General features: G+C 42.6%; 1 protein-coding gene and 3 non-coding genes across 6 annotated transcripts; all 4 read left to right on the top strand.

Annotated features, from left to right (window-relative positions):
• The first annotated feature begins 1 nt into the window (after nucleotide 1).
• mir200b (microRNA mir-200b) lies at nucleotides 2-78 on the top strand. The gene has a single exon (NR_105324.1). It is a non-coding gene; the product is annotated as a microRNA mir-200b (primary transcript).
• Nucleotides 79-169: 91 nt separating this feature from the next.
• Nucleotides 170-252, top strand: mir200a (microRNA mir-200a). Its single transcript, NR_105323.1, has one exon. It is a non-coding gene; the product is annotated as a microRNA mir-200a (primary transcript).
• Nucleotides 253-1,361: 1,109 nt separating this feature from the next.
• Nucleotides 1,362-1,437, top strand: mir429 (microRNA mir-429). The gene has a single exon (NR_105322.1). It is a non-coding gene; the product is annotated as a microRNA mir-429 (primary transcript).
• A 4,413-nt stretch (nucleotides 1,438-5,850) lies between these two features.
• Nucleotides 5,851-12,763, top strand: ttll10 (tubulin tyrosine ligase-like family, member 10). Of its 3 annotated transcripts, XM_029834178.1 has the most exons (13): nucleotides 5,851-6,212; nucleotides 6,624-6,761; nucleotides 7,148-7,463; nucleotides 7,658-7,772; nucleotides 7,962-8,080; nucleotides 8,165-8,336; nucleotides 8,530-8,624; nucleotides 9,630-9,816; nucleotides 9,990-10,161; nucleotides 10,476-10,616; nucleotides 11,577-11,693; nucleotides 11,792-11,885; nucleotides 12,036-12,763. In XM_029834178.1, the coding sequence occupies exons 3-13, from the start codon at nucleotides 7,379-7,381 to the stop codon at nucleotides 12,389-12,391; spliced, it is 1,653 nt and encodes a 550-aa protein (XP_029690038.1). In that variant the 5' UTR covers nucleotides 5,851-6,212; nucleotides 6,624-6,761; nucleotides 7,148-7,378; the 3' UTR covers nucleotides 12,392-12,763. The 3 variants fall into 3 exon arrangements, with proteins under 3 accessions (XP_029690038.1, XP_029690039.1, XP_029690040.1); XM_029834179.1 differs by having other exon boundaries at nucleotides 5,851-6,761; nucleotides 7,164-7,463; XM_029834180.1 differs by lacking the exons at nucleotides 5,851-6,212; nucleotides 6,624-6,761; nucleotides 7,148-7,463; nucleotides 7,658-7,772 and having other exon boundaries at nucleotides 7,904-8,080; nucleotides 8,155-8,336.
• Nucleotides 12,764-12,901: the final 138 nt, after the last annotated feature.

Below are 12,901 nucleotides of genomic sequence, written 5' to 3'. Positions count from 1 at the left end.
TGGTGATTATCTCCATCTTACGAGGCAGCATTGGATATCATCACTTTCTCTAATACTGCCTGGTAATGATGATGATCGTCATCTGCAGGCCATGGCTGAAAAAGAAAGGATTTTGCTTTTAGCAGAGGTGTGTGTGCGGAACAGGCCCTGGATCAGCAACAGAAGCAGCTCTCAGGATCCATCTTACCCGACAGTGCTGGATTGTACTACTGTTGTTCTAACACTGTCTGGTAACGATGTTTTCTGGGTGACTCCATGATCGCCGCTCTTTAAAAGAAACATGGCAGGTTCTTTTTACGTGTAGTTATATTTGAAAAGCTGTTTCCTTACTGCTTCTGGCTGTCAAAGAAATCAAAAGAATCAGCCAGAGAATTTTTTTCTGTAAGGCTCATTCGACTTTTATCCGAAAACAGGTGCAACGGGTTTGAGTCCTACCCAGGATTGCTGGGAGAAAATAATTAACTGGTTATGCAATTGATCAGTTCCTTAAATGTGTCATCTCCCTGTTTTTATGGGGAAGGGGGGGTACAATTGATTTTCTTTCTTTTATGGGGTGTGTTTATCACAACTCTACCCCACCCAGATGAAAGAATAGTAGTCGGTTGATGGTTCCACCGGTCCAGCAGGGCCTCATTTCCTTGTTCCCTCCCACTAGGCAGCTTTACCCTTTGTGCTGTGATTGCTGCAGAAACCTCCCCTAGTGTGGCACATCCTGGAACTGACACATGAGCTCACCTGAGAGTGCTCGTCCGGAGGGGAAAAAAAAGAGAAAGAAAAATCCTCCACAAAGCCAGAGACGCCGTCTAGTTTTTATTTGCAAAGGGATGAACCGGACTGTAAATCGACCCAAAACTGCGTTTCAGGCCTGCGCGGCGCATTTCCAACACGTTGGAAAGATTTTCCTAACAATTTTCTCACTTCTCTGCCTGTGAAGAGGAAAAGACTTCAAACAGATATGGCCAATAAAGGCAAATATGAGACAGGAGCAAGCAGAAAGCCAGTGTTTGTTTAAGGAGGGAGAATTACCCCGCAAATAGTGAGCCGCGCCTCTATTTGCCCACCCGGCTCCATTATCCACGCAACAAAAATAAAAGAAGAAGAAAAAAAAATCACCTATTGTGCATGAATAGGCCAACGGAGTTTGTCATACTTTAACTTCATTGCTGCTCTGCTTGGTGTGTTTAATCGTGGCTCTTTTTGCACGCTTGGCCGATTGAAAGCGCAAATGAATCAAAGTGTGTTGTGTGTTACCTGGAACTGCTCGTTTCATCCTGTTTCTGCCACACTGTTCTGTTTTCCTTCCAGCTCTTTTTTTTTCTCTCCTCTCTGCACAGGTGGAAGCTGAGACGTCACCCTTCCAGCCTGTTGATAGGCGTCTTACCAGACATGGTTAGATGTAATTATTGTTGTCTAATACTGTCTGGTAATGCCGTCCATTAAATGGCATTACCTTCCGCTCTCTTGCTTCATGCTTGTCTCACTCTTCTGCATCTGACATACATTATATTGACACAGGGAAGCTCATCGGCATATTTATAATGGTGACAGATGGGTCTGGCGGTGATGACTATGGAACTATGATCCTCGCACTGGAAGATTGGGTGATTTTTTTCGGGGTCTCTTCCACGTGACTTGAATCAGAGTTTCTTCCTTGAGCAGCAGCCGGGGAAATGATTGCCATGCTTATAAAAGGCTTTCTTGATGAGCGCTGTAAATGAGTTTCTAACTGGAATGTCCATGTGAATATTTCACAGAAAATGTTGTCACTTTGCCTCCGTTGAAAGATGTGCTTGCTGAAATGTTGCCGTCTGAATTTCTTGTGGGAATTTAGATTAGTTCCAGGCAGAACAATGCTGTTGCTGTTAATGTGAACTGTGTTAACTGTCATGCAATGTATCAAAAGGGGGAAGGAAAACCTAAATAAAATGGGGTAAAATGTGGCCAGTCTCCTGCTCTTTCTTCTTCCATCTTTCTTTTAAACCTGATGATGAACAGTAATAGTTTACGCACTATGTGAACTGACTCAGAAGCAGTTTCACCGGTGATTCAGACTGGAATGCTGAGTCCCAGTCAGGTGTAGATCAGGTTACGATGAACAGAGCTCCTATTTAAATGCCTCGATTTTCCAATGAAGTTCCCCCATCAGCTAAAGCCTTTTTGTTTCCCAGTCCATGGCAGTAGGTTAGCTGCACACACCGAGAAGCACACAGCCTGTTTATAGCTGCCAGCTCAGAGACAACTTTTTATCCTTTTTTTGGCTGATTTCTCTAGTTAAAACTACACACAAGGTAGACGGGGGTCATTGTTTCCTTTAGCTCATGTTTCTGCAAGCTTCTCAGACACACAAAGTCTATCCTGTATGTATGTAGGCCGATGGGAGAGTTGGTGAAAAGATTTGACTCTGATTTTATCAGTTGGAACACAAACGCAAAATCCGCTTAGCCATTTCACATAAACGGCCTCAGGTCTCACTGGGCTCTTCTCCAAGGCTGGCCCATATTTATGGTATGTTTTTAACAGGGAGGAACTCACCTTTTGATGTCACACAAAAGATATGGACAATTTATTACCTAACGAAACGTGTTTTAAAAAAATTAGCCATTAGCTTAGCTAACCATTGACTGTTTCTGTTCATCAAAGAAGAAGGTTCCCAACTGTTCTAAGCTTGGTTAATAATTGGCAAAAAAGTATATATCTATTATGCAGTGAAGGAAATGATAGCATATTTAGAATAATCACACCTCATTGTTTCACATAAAGAATAGAAGTGATGATTAAGCCAGTGTAATCATTAAGCCTTGAATTTGCACTTAGCTAGTTTCCCAGATTGTTATCAAGAGATATGATATGACTACATGAGGAACTGAAGCAAAGAAAAATACTATTTTGCAGAGTCACTGTGAGGTCAGACCCCTATAATCACCTCGAAAACGAATATCATTTATTTCCACAGTTTACTGACATAGAACATTATTGGAAAACTAAACGTTAGCCTACATATCAGCCTGACTGGTGTCAGCTGTTTCAAGGTTCCTTTCTTATGAATATTTGCTTGGTTCTTGGAACACAAATAGAATGGATACCAATGTTTGAAAAGGCTTATTAGACATGCATAAATACACATCAAACAAAGTTTGTCAACGTTTAACATGCAATTGTGTTTTCACTCAGGGTAAGGATTCATCTAAGAAGGAGGAATATGATTTTTTTTTTCAAACAATGATAATGTATACTTCTATATATTTACCATTATTATATCATGTCTATTTCCATCCATGTATAAGATAATGCACATTTATTCAATGGTTAGAGTCAGTATACATATAAAGTGTATGATGTCAACAACAGCATAGTTTTGTCATCTGTCTGTCATTCAGAATCCTAAATTCATTGTTTGTTGAGATATTACAGCACTAAAATACAGATGCAATATTTCCCCCTCATAATAATTCAACAGAGAGGTTGGATATTATCATCTGCAAACAAGAATATAACAATAAAAGCATTGTCTTGGGTGGTTTCATGTTCTTTAAAAATGGGAAACATTTGTCGCCACATAAAAACTGAAAACCACATTCGTGCCACCACTCAAATACAAACAAGTGTGTGTGTAAAACATTGATAAATATTAAACCTTTTACACACTGTTGCTGACTCATTGGTGAGTACACACATCCCCATTAACTAATAGTCCTTCACTTGTGCTGTCTTTAAATTTGCCTGATCCAAACAGACCTAAAAAACAAGTGCTTCAAAACTCCTCTCCTTCTCAGCACCACAAGGCAGCTGTAATTACTGGATGGTTCTTCCCCTTTTGGCGACGTCACTGATTCACATTCCTGACTGGCGCTGAGCCTGTGGAGGATTCCTGCACTGGTCTGTGCATGCTTGGAGTCGTCAGACAAGATTCTTGCATTCTACAGACTCAGGGTGAAGACGTTAGTCACATATGTGGGTTTTCCGCTGGGCCGGAACGGGAGAACAACAGACGCTAAACGGCTGTGGCCTAAAAATACGTTCAAAGACGCCTATCAGGCAGTTGAAATCAGTTTTGAATTTAAATGGATGACTTGACGGTTAAGAAATGTGGCTCATGGGAAACACTGCAGTGGTTTCAGTGCAAAATCAAGCAGTCATTTAGGAACAAATGCATTTTATTCATTTTATTTCAGTATTTACAACATCCAAAGTGGTTTCTATTGTGCTTTATATGTCTAAAAAAAGAATAAAATTGGCTAGAGAATTTAAAAATAAAAGCATGTTTGATGCTCAAAATAAAAGCAGCTTTGTATCACTCTAAATATCTAAATATCACAATGTGGTTGGTTCCTTTTCCGTCCACACTGAGGACAAGCAGGAACGGTGGGGGAGAGAGATAGAGAGTGGGAGAAAATGGTATTTGGGCCCCCGAGCCTTCATGTTGTGAGGCGCCGGCGCTAACAATATGATCTTATTTTATTGAAGGGGAGGTGAAAGGATTTCTTTAATGTGCTGCTTAAAGAAATGACAGAATTGACTGTGGCATGCTCTCCGCTCTGAGAAGATAAATGTGCAGTTTGCCTTCTCCACATCTGCATTTGCACGTCCCCCCGTAAAATCTCAGCTTCTTGCCGATGTGGAAAAAGTAAAGAAGCCAAACTCCCTACAGCTCTGGCTCTGGCGGTGTAGTAACCAACATTTCACCACAACATCTTCACCTTAGCTTGAAATGATAAGAATGACCCTCATTTAAGGACCATTTTGACTGAACTGTGCGTTTCCTATTTTACCCAGCCACATCTGCGCGTACCTGCATTTGTCCACGTTGGGAATGGGTGAACCAGACCCTGGGAACATCCTGTAGCCCCCCAATCCAACAGACCCCTCTGCTGTAATTCTATAAGGAAATCATGAATAGAGGGTGAGAAACAGACCCTATTGAGACAAGTCTCTCTTTACAGCGTAACTTAACTCCATTCCTTGCACTATAACACCTTGACAAGGAGAATCCCTCCAAATAATGGGTTGTGGAAGGACACCATTGCTGCAGGCTGCTTCCCTGTAATTGCTGAGCACATCCTGGTACAGGAGGCAGTTGGAATGACATGGGAATGGGCAGGTATCCAAAGACGCACACACACAGTTTACGGTGTCACCATCCAGTGTCTGACGCACGCGCTCCTTTATTTCCACGCGTTCCACATTTTGTCCGACAGGCTTGAGCTGGTGATTTATTGGGATAGTGATCGGAGCAGAATAGGAAAGTTGCTTAAACAGGATCAACAAACGAGAAACGCAAAAAGAGGAACGCACGCTTTAACCACACAAAATACACACACGTAGTCGTGAACGCAGTCACCTACACACGGCCTGCTGGCAGATGGTGATCCGCGAGGTCGACGGGGCTGTAAAACAAACCTGTTCTCTTTGTCCACCTACACAGCGCTTTACACAATCTGTCTATCAGATGGCGGCTCTTTATCAAGGTGTGGCCGCCACCGGCTCCTCACAAAGCTCGTTTAAACAGGAATACTGTCGACCTAGTAACTAGAGTTTGGTGGCGGTCGCCATTGTTCGGCAGCTCTCTCTCTTATTGCTGCCATTTCACACACCGGTCTCGCCCAGCTGAGAACATCCACTGTGCAAATGATCTGACCTCCCAGCTGATCCACTGCTTCCATAATATGAAATTTAACCGCCATCACTGTCAGTGTGACACTCAGACTCGACCTCTCACCTATAAACTGACTCATATTTCTATTCAACCACATATTTGTAATCATGTCTCTTCACAAGTTTACATTTACCAACACAAAAATCCTGCATTAAAGAAGAAAAGTATTATTGTGACTACAAATAAATAATGTTTGGAAATCCAAAACGGTGTTTTGTTCTCTTTGTTTGCTCTAAATGCCTTTAAAATATTTGTGAATGAGCGTTTAAATTGTGTTACTCTTGGTCCCCCTACTTCAGGAATAATGACACGCTTGCTGCGCCGAGAGGCGCCCACCCCTGTCAATTATCAGACTGTTCGGAGGAAGACTGGAGATTATGCGTAATTGCCAACTGTGGCCGAGCCTGGGTGTTCCCTCCTGAGTCGACTCACCGAGACGGAGAGGCGGTAACGCTGATTCGCACCGGGAGCAGACAAATGCTATGTTACTCCACCGCACGCCTGCTCCTGGATTTAGCTGTAGGTAACCAGTAATGCTATTCTGGCATAATGCTGTCAGGTATGATTCAACACGGTTCAGGTAATGTAATAAAAGGGTCTGGAAGCGTGAGGCGCACGTATGGTGGCGCTTGGCAAATATCATTTGACCTTTTGTTCTCAGGGTGAATAGTTTTCCACGGACGGACACACTGATCTTGTGTTACAATAGAGGGTCACACAACAGCAACTTACAGGCGATAAATAATGAATGATGTTAACTTTGACGCGGGGGTGGGTGACAGGTGCACAACCCCGAGCAGCCAGTTTGTCTTGAGTTGCCATTGTTGCAAGACTTAGTTGCTACGGTTTCCATTACCTAAGAAACTGGTCATGTTTGCTGTGCGTCCACTGACTTTTCCTACTTGTGAGGGACTATGGCACATTTTAACGGGTTAACCTGCTGACGGACGAACCTTGTGGCTTTTTTAAGAGCCTGTCCTTGAGCCGGTGGGTTTGATTGTGCCCTTTGGCTGGACTGCAGGGCTGAGCGGACACGAAAGAGCAGGAACGGTCCAGTGGGTTCTGATGGAGTCTGGCTACCTGGGTGTGCAACTGGTCAAAGTTGCAGGTAAAATATACTGTTTGATTTAGTTTCACTATAGTTATCGTCCACTTTTATTAAAATAATACCTGTATAACAGCTTTTAAAATAGATTTTTAATTGGTTTGATATTTTCAAATTAATATAACTTTGGCTGCAGGTAAATCAAGTGAAACTGCAGCCGTAAAACAAAATGCTGAACTAAAATGTGTTTGTTTTCAATAAGATCGACCATTTATCTGCTAATTGTTATCAGAAACACTTAATGAAACCAGCAAGAAGAAATATGTTATTGTAATTTCCTGCAAGATTATAACGGTGCACCCATGAGATGAAAATATATTGACACCCAGGTTAATGTTTTATCAACATAACATTAAAACACAACATTTACAAAAACTGCTAATGTGTAGAATAATACTGCGTTAGTGGTCTGAGTGCTGGCAGGAGCCACTGAGAGGGCCTGACACAGGAGGCAGGAACAGACAGGAAAGAAGAGGAAGCAGCAGGAAAGGAGGAAGTGGAGCCCTGCAGGGAGATCCAGCCTCTCGCTGCCTGGGCCTGGATGACAAGGTGAACAGCCGGGGAGCAACTTGACCTTCGTCACCTGACGACTGATGCAGGCAGTGACATAGTGACGGAAGATGCAGGTTCAGAAAGAGAGAGGGGGGAGGTCTCACATGACCCAACCCAAAGAACGGAAAGATGAAGTTACAGGTGCCGCGAAACGTGAGAATGTTTTTTTTTTTTTTAATACATTGGTTAATATAACTCAGTAATATAAATCCAATATTAAAATACTCTAAAATGTTGGTTAAAAAGAAACTCAACTGATATTTAGTGCTGGGGACAATATGGGTGTAAATACAGTAAATGTACGACAGCGCGCATGCATAATGTCTGCATGCTCGCACTTGTTCCAGGATCAGGTGTCTGCACAGCAGAGCGATACCTGCAGAGGTCAAAGGAGAGGCCGGCAGAGGAGCCCCGGGGGGCTGGGCCGTTCTTCTTCATCGCAGGAACCAATGGAGCTGCAATGTAATGAGAGAAATACTCATCAAAATCAATCAATCAATCTATCTATCCATCTATCTATCTATCTATCTATCTATCTATCTATCTATCTATCTATCTATCTATCTATCTATCTATCTATCTATCTATCTATCTATCTATCTATCTATCTATCTATCTATCTATCTATCTATCTATCTATTTGTCTTTAAGTGTGAGCAGTTATTGTGAGAGGAGGGGGTGGAGGAGGATCTACGACAAGCAGAGAGATGATTTCAAGCTCAAGTGGTGTGAGACCAAATCATCAGCCAACTACTGTAACTTCAGAGAAGGTTCGCCTTCCCCAGGGGAAAATGCAAAGGTGCAACGTGCACGTTTGGAGATCGAGATGTGAACACGTCGTTAGCTGTTTGCAGGGAAACAGTTGATGTACCAGATTCCCAACGACGCGGTTCTCACCACGAAGATCGGCCTGCTCGGCAGCCTGCGGGAGTACGAGGGAGTGAGCGACAAAATCAGCCGCGGTCGGGGACCAAGGTCAAGGGTCGTTTCCGTAGAGACTGATCAGAGAGGCCACCATACACTCAGGTTGTGATGTTTTGAATCCGCTGACTGAAGCTTTTGTATTTCCTTGTTATTCCAAAACCTGTACAAATTAGGAAGTTGTTGATCCCTACATATGAAAAGTCAGGCATCCCATAATAAGCACATCCACTGCATGTTCAGACCGCACAAATCCCTCTTCACCCCGGGATTCACGTCAGTGTGTTGCTCTTCGCAGGACACTGAAAATGGAGGAGTTCATTCCCGCCACGTTCCGCATGGACCTGCGCACGGAGAGAGAGGCTTTCTTTGCCAGTCAGGAGATTAAAACAGGCAGGTCACCTGTATCCACCTGCAACAGGATGTGCCGCAGGTGAATACAGGCAGGTCACCTGTATCCACCTGCAACAGGATGTGCTGCAGGTGAATACAGGCAGGTCACCTGTAGTCGCCTGCAACACATCCTGTTGCAACAACAACACAACACCGGTCCAACTGGATCTGTGTTTGGTCTCCGAGCTCAAATTTAAAACCAGAAACCTGACCTGATGCGAGTCCAACAATGATGGGAAACAAAGTGAACTGTGCTCACCACTGTGCTCACCACTGTTATCACAACGGTTGCCTGGGCAACTGTTTAATTAAGAGGTTGAGGGAAAAATGATGCACTCCCACAAGGCCCTGATAAAATCTCCAGGGGAACATGTTGTTGTCATAGAGATGAGTCAGCAGAGGGCAGGACTGAGATAGATGGAAGGGGAAGCTGTGAAGAGATTCTATATTATTAATACTGATATTATTTAATGTTAAACAACACAGATTTAAAAGAAATGTATAATCATATTTCATTCTTAAAAAATATGAAATATTGCGCCATTTTCTGTGGAAATGTAGATGTGGAGCGTTATAATAAATGGCATCCTGGTCCTGACAAACACGGTTATCATAAGTAAACAGGAGAACGACACAGACACCTGCTCCAGACCTCTGCTCAGCAGATACGGTGCAGTTTTAATAACCGATCATTTTACTCCTCTGGGTCTGAGACAATAGAAAATCCATAGTAAACCTGTTAAAAAAGTAAAACCATTAAAATTGACTTTGGTAATGAATTACCAGGCCAGGAACATCAAAAGTAAGAATATAAATTTTTGTTGCCCTAATGAGCACAAAACCTAAACTAAAAAGGTCATGTGCTAAATATTAGTCTATTTTGTGATGTTCATTAAGGTCAAGGATATAGATATTTTATATCTATATCTAAGAGACTGCAGATGCCAGCACTTTGCATCATCCCTTTGTGGCTTTAAGTTGACCTAGGTTTGTGTCTCTGGTCAGCTGTGAGCAATACCGAGACTCAGATGTGGATCTGCAAGCCCAGCGGACTGAACCAGGGCAGGGGCATCTTCCTGCTGAAGAGCCAGGAGGACATAAGAGCCTTTAGGTTAAAGCTGCAGAACATGGAAGACAGCCAGGCCGGCAGGAGGGCGCTCCAACGGCAGCCGCAGCCCTACATCGTTCAGCAGTAAGTGAACGAACACTCTGATTAATTTAGTGAAATTCATGTCATGTCAAGTCTATAATCATTAACGGTTTAATGATAACTGCACCTTTAATATTGAATAGTAAAATACCACTTACATAAAACAAAGTGTGTTATTTATTAGCTTAATTGGTCTGTGGGCCTGTTTTTCTCAGGTACATCCAGAATCCTTTGCTCCTTAAAGGGAAAAAATTTGACGTCCGCTCATATCTGCTGATTGCCTGCACTTCCCCGTTCATGGTCTTCTTTCGCCACGGATACGTGCGGTTAACGTGCAACTTGTATGACTCCAGTTCCAACGATCCCTCCACTCACCTGACCAATCAGGTACAGATATAAACGTATAGTTTTTAAAAAAAAAAGGTAGACATGAATCAAAGATGACCAACGTGATTTAATAGACCCTATTGTGAATACGGTTTGATGTGTTTTCACTGGTTTGAGACAATCCATCATTTACAATGTGCAACTGTAAATTTAAAAGGAAAAAAAGTACGTTTTAAGGTAATCATTTATTCATATCACTGCAACATCATGCGTTAGTTTAGTATTGTATGATCATGTGTTCATGTGGCTGTGCTGAAGCAGGTGAAACGTGAGCTGTCTCATGTGTCACTTGTGCCCCTGCTGTCTGAGTCCAGTATGTGCAGAAGAAGAACCCTCTGTACAGCCAGCTGAAGGAGGACACAGTGTGGTCCATGGAGAGCTTCAACACCTACGTCAACAATAAGTTCAGGGTTGCCAAGGGTCTGCCCTGGGACTGGGTTCTGGGCACCTTTACAGTGAGTGGAACAGCTCTCAGGGACCAATTAGCATTACAAACACGGCATCTGCTCCATGCAGCTAATTGAGATGGTGCTTTGGATTGGATGATTTCATTCTGCCTGAGGAGACCCGGTCTTATTACTAAAATGAAGGATCACATGGGCGCTTTTGTTCTCACCTGAGAGCTTCTTTTTAGGTTTGAACTTTGCTGAATCACCTCTGAATCACAGCCGTAAATGTGTGCAAATGTTCAGATTGAGAAATGAAATTGTAAGGAACAGGTTTCAAGCCAGATGTTTTCAGACAATATGTGTTTCAAGCCAATGCGCGATATTGGCAACAGGGAGTGAGTTCTGCTACAGCCTAAATATACAAATGCTTCTACTTTAAAACTAAGATGGCAGCAACCACTTATGATCATTCTGCTGAATCAGCAAAACCAGACTCTCCAGTTTTAAGGTATAGACTTTTTTGTAGTAACTGCACTTGTTACTTTAAGTCATATGTTCCACCTCACGATGATCCTGTGTGTCAGTGTCACATGTGACCCAACCCTCAACAACAACATTCTGGCTGCCTTCTGTACCAGAAGTCTGTGTAGATTCTCAATCATCCAGGTCATAGTTATCCAAGGTAGTGTTCTGTGTCAACTGGGCTGTTTTTCTTCTATTTTGAAGATGCTTCACCTTCTATCCAGAAGGCTTCTTCAGTCCTGTATCAGAATCTTCCCTCTGAATTCATATTTAAACACAAATTAGAAGTAAAAATGTACTCTCCCTTCACAGTCTACAAGAAAACTGATGAGTAACAGTGGACTTGAACACACCTGACATCACTGGAAAGAAGGGACCTTATTAAATATATGAGTGTAATAGTTCTGGTGAATGTCTCATAACTGATGTCTGCCCTACACAAGCACTAAATAAAGTGCACGCTCCTGTCAAGCCTAATGAATCATGTTTCTCTCTGTCCTTCAGAAGCGCATGCAGCAGATCCTGACTCAGTGTTTCTTTGCGGTCAAATCGAAGTTAGACCGCCGGCTGGGCTTCTTCGACCTGATTGGTTGTGATTTCATGGTTGACACAGACTTCAAAGTGAGGGGCGAGTTTGAATTTCTATATCCAGGTGCAGTAGTTGCGAGCGTTCCAGTTCATGTGTTTTGGATTAATCGTGTCTGCCTGGACTTAAACAGGTTTGGCTGTTGGAGATGAACTGTAACCCAGCTCTTCATACCAACTGTGAGGTGCTGAAGGAGGTCATCCCCAGCACGCTTGTCGAAACACTGGGTGAGTTCATGTCCTAGGGAGTTTTTTCCTTCACGTTATTTTAACCGCACAGTCATTCAGAACTTCCTATTATCAAAAATGATGCGCTGATGAGTCATTTTACCCAGTCGTGTGGTGTTCATTTGTATTTAACTCATACTCATGTTCTAGATTTAACTCTGGAGATCTTCAACAAGTGCCGGCTCAGACAACGGATTCTCCCGTTGGCCAATCAGAGAGAGTTTGCCCTGCTGTATAATGAACTTTACCCTCCTGATTTAGTACCGGCCAGCAGGAGGAGCAACGCTTTCAACGCGAAAAGAAACATAAAGAATAAAAACACAAAGCTAAGAAGGTCGAAGTCAGGATCAAGCAAACGGACACCTCTGGAATCCCCTGAGGAGGCCGGTGAAGGGAGGCCTCGCCCAACAACTTCTGTTCTGAATAAAAAAGGCAGGACGGAAATTGGAGCGAGCAGACGTACTTCACACTCAGGTTCGAAGGTGAAAGGTGACGCTGCTGAGTAAGAATCATGCAGAGAAGAATCAGGTCAGGAGTGTAACCAGGAGTGAATCAGGAGTGTAAAGAGAAAGAAGGACAGCATTATTAATAGCATAGTGGAGCAAATAAACATAAAAACATAAAAGAAATGCAGAGTTCATGGAAATCATAGGATGAAATGGACAGCAAAATAAAGGATGATGCCTCTGAGTGGCCTTTTTCTTTTACTTTCACATTTCATCCTCATTAAGGAAGAAATAGATTTAAAAGGATGTAATCATTCGTATCAGGCAGATTACATTTTTGTAAAGTTCATCATCATCTATCACAAATGTTTCGTACTGCTTGTCTTTATTTCCCCTGCCTTCATATACCACTAATTAAATGATTAATGTAGACAATTGGCTGCTTTACATCTAAATGAAACCATGCATTCTGACTTCTTCACTTTTGGCCTCTGGTACGTCACAGAATTACCTTCATACTGCTCGTCATCATCTACAATCCCCTTAATTACCCCCCTCTCTTACTTTACA

This window comes from Takifugu rubripes, chromosome 3 (assembly GCF_901000725.2).
Source record: "Takifugu rubripes chromosome 3, fTakRub1.2, whole genome shotgun sequence".
NCBI lineage: Eukaryota > Metazoa > Chordata > Actinopteri > Tetraodontiformes > Tetraodontidae > Takifugu > Takifugu rubripes.
This window is presented reverse-complemented; position numbering and strand designations above follow the sequence as displayed.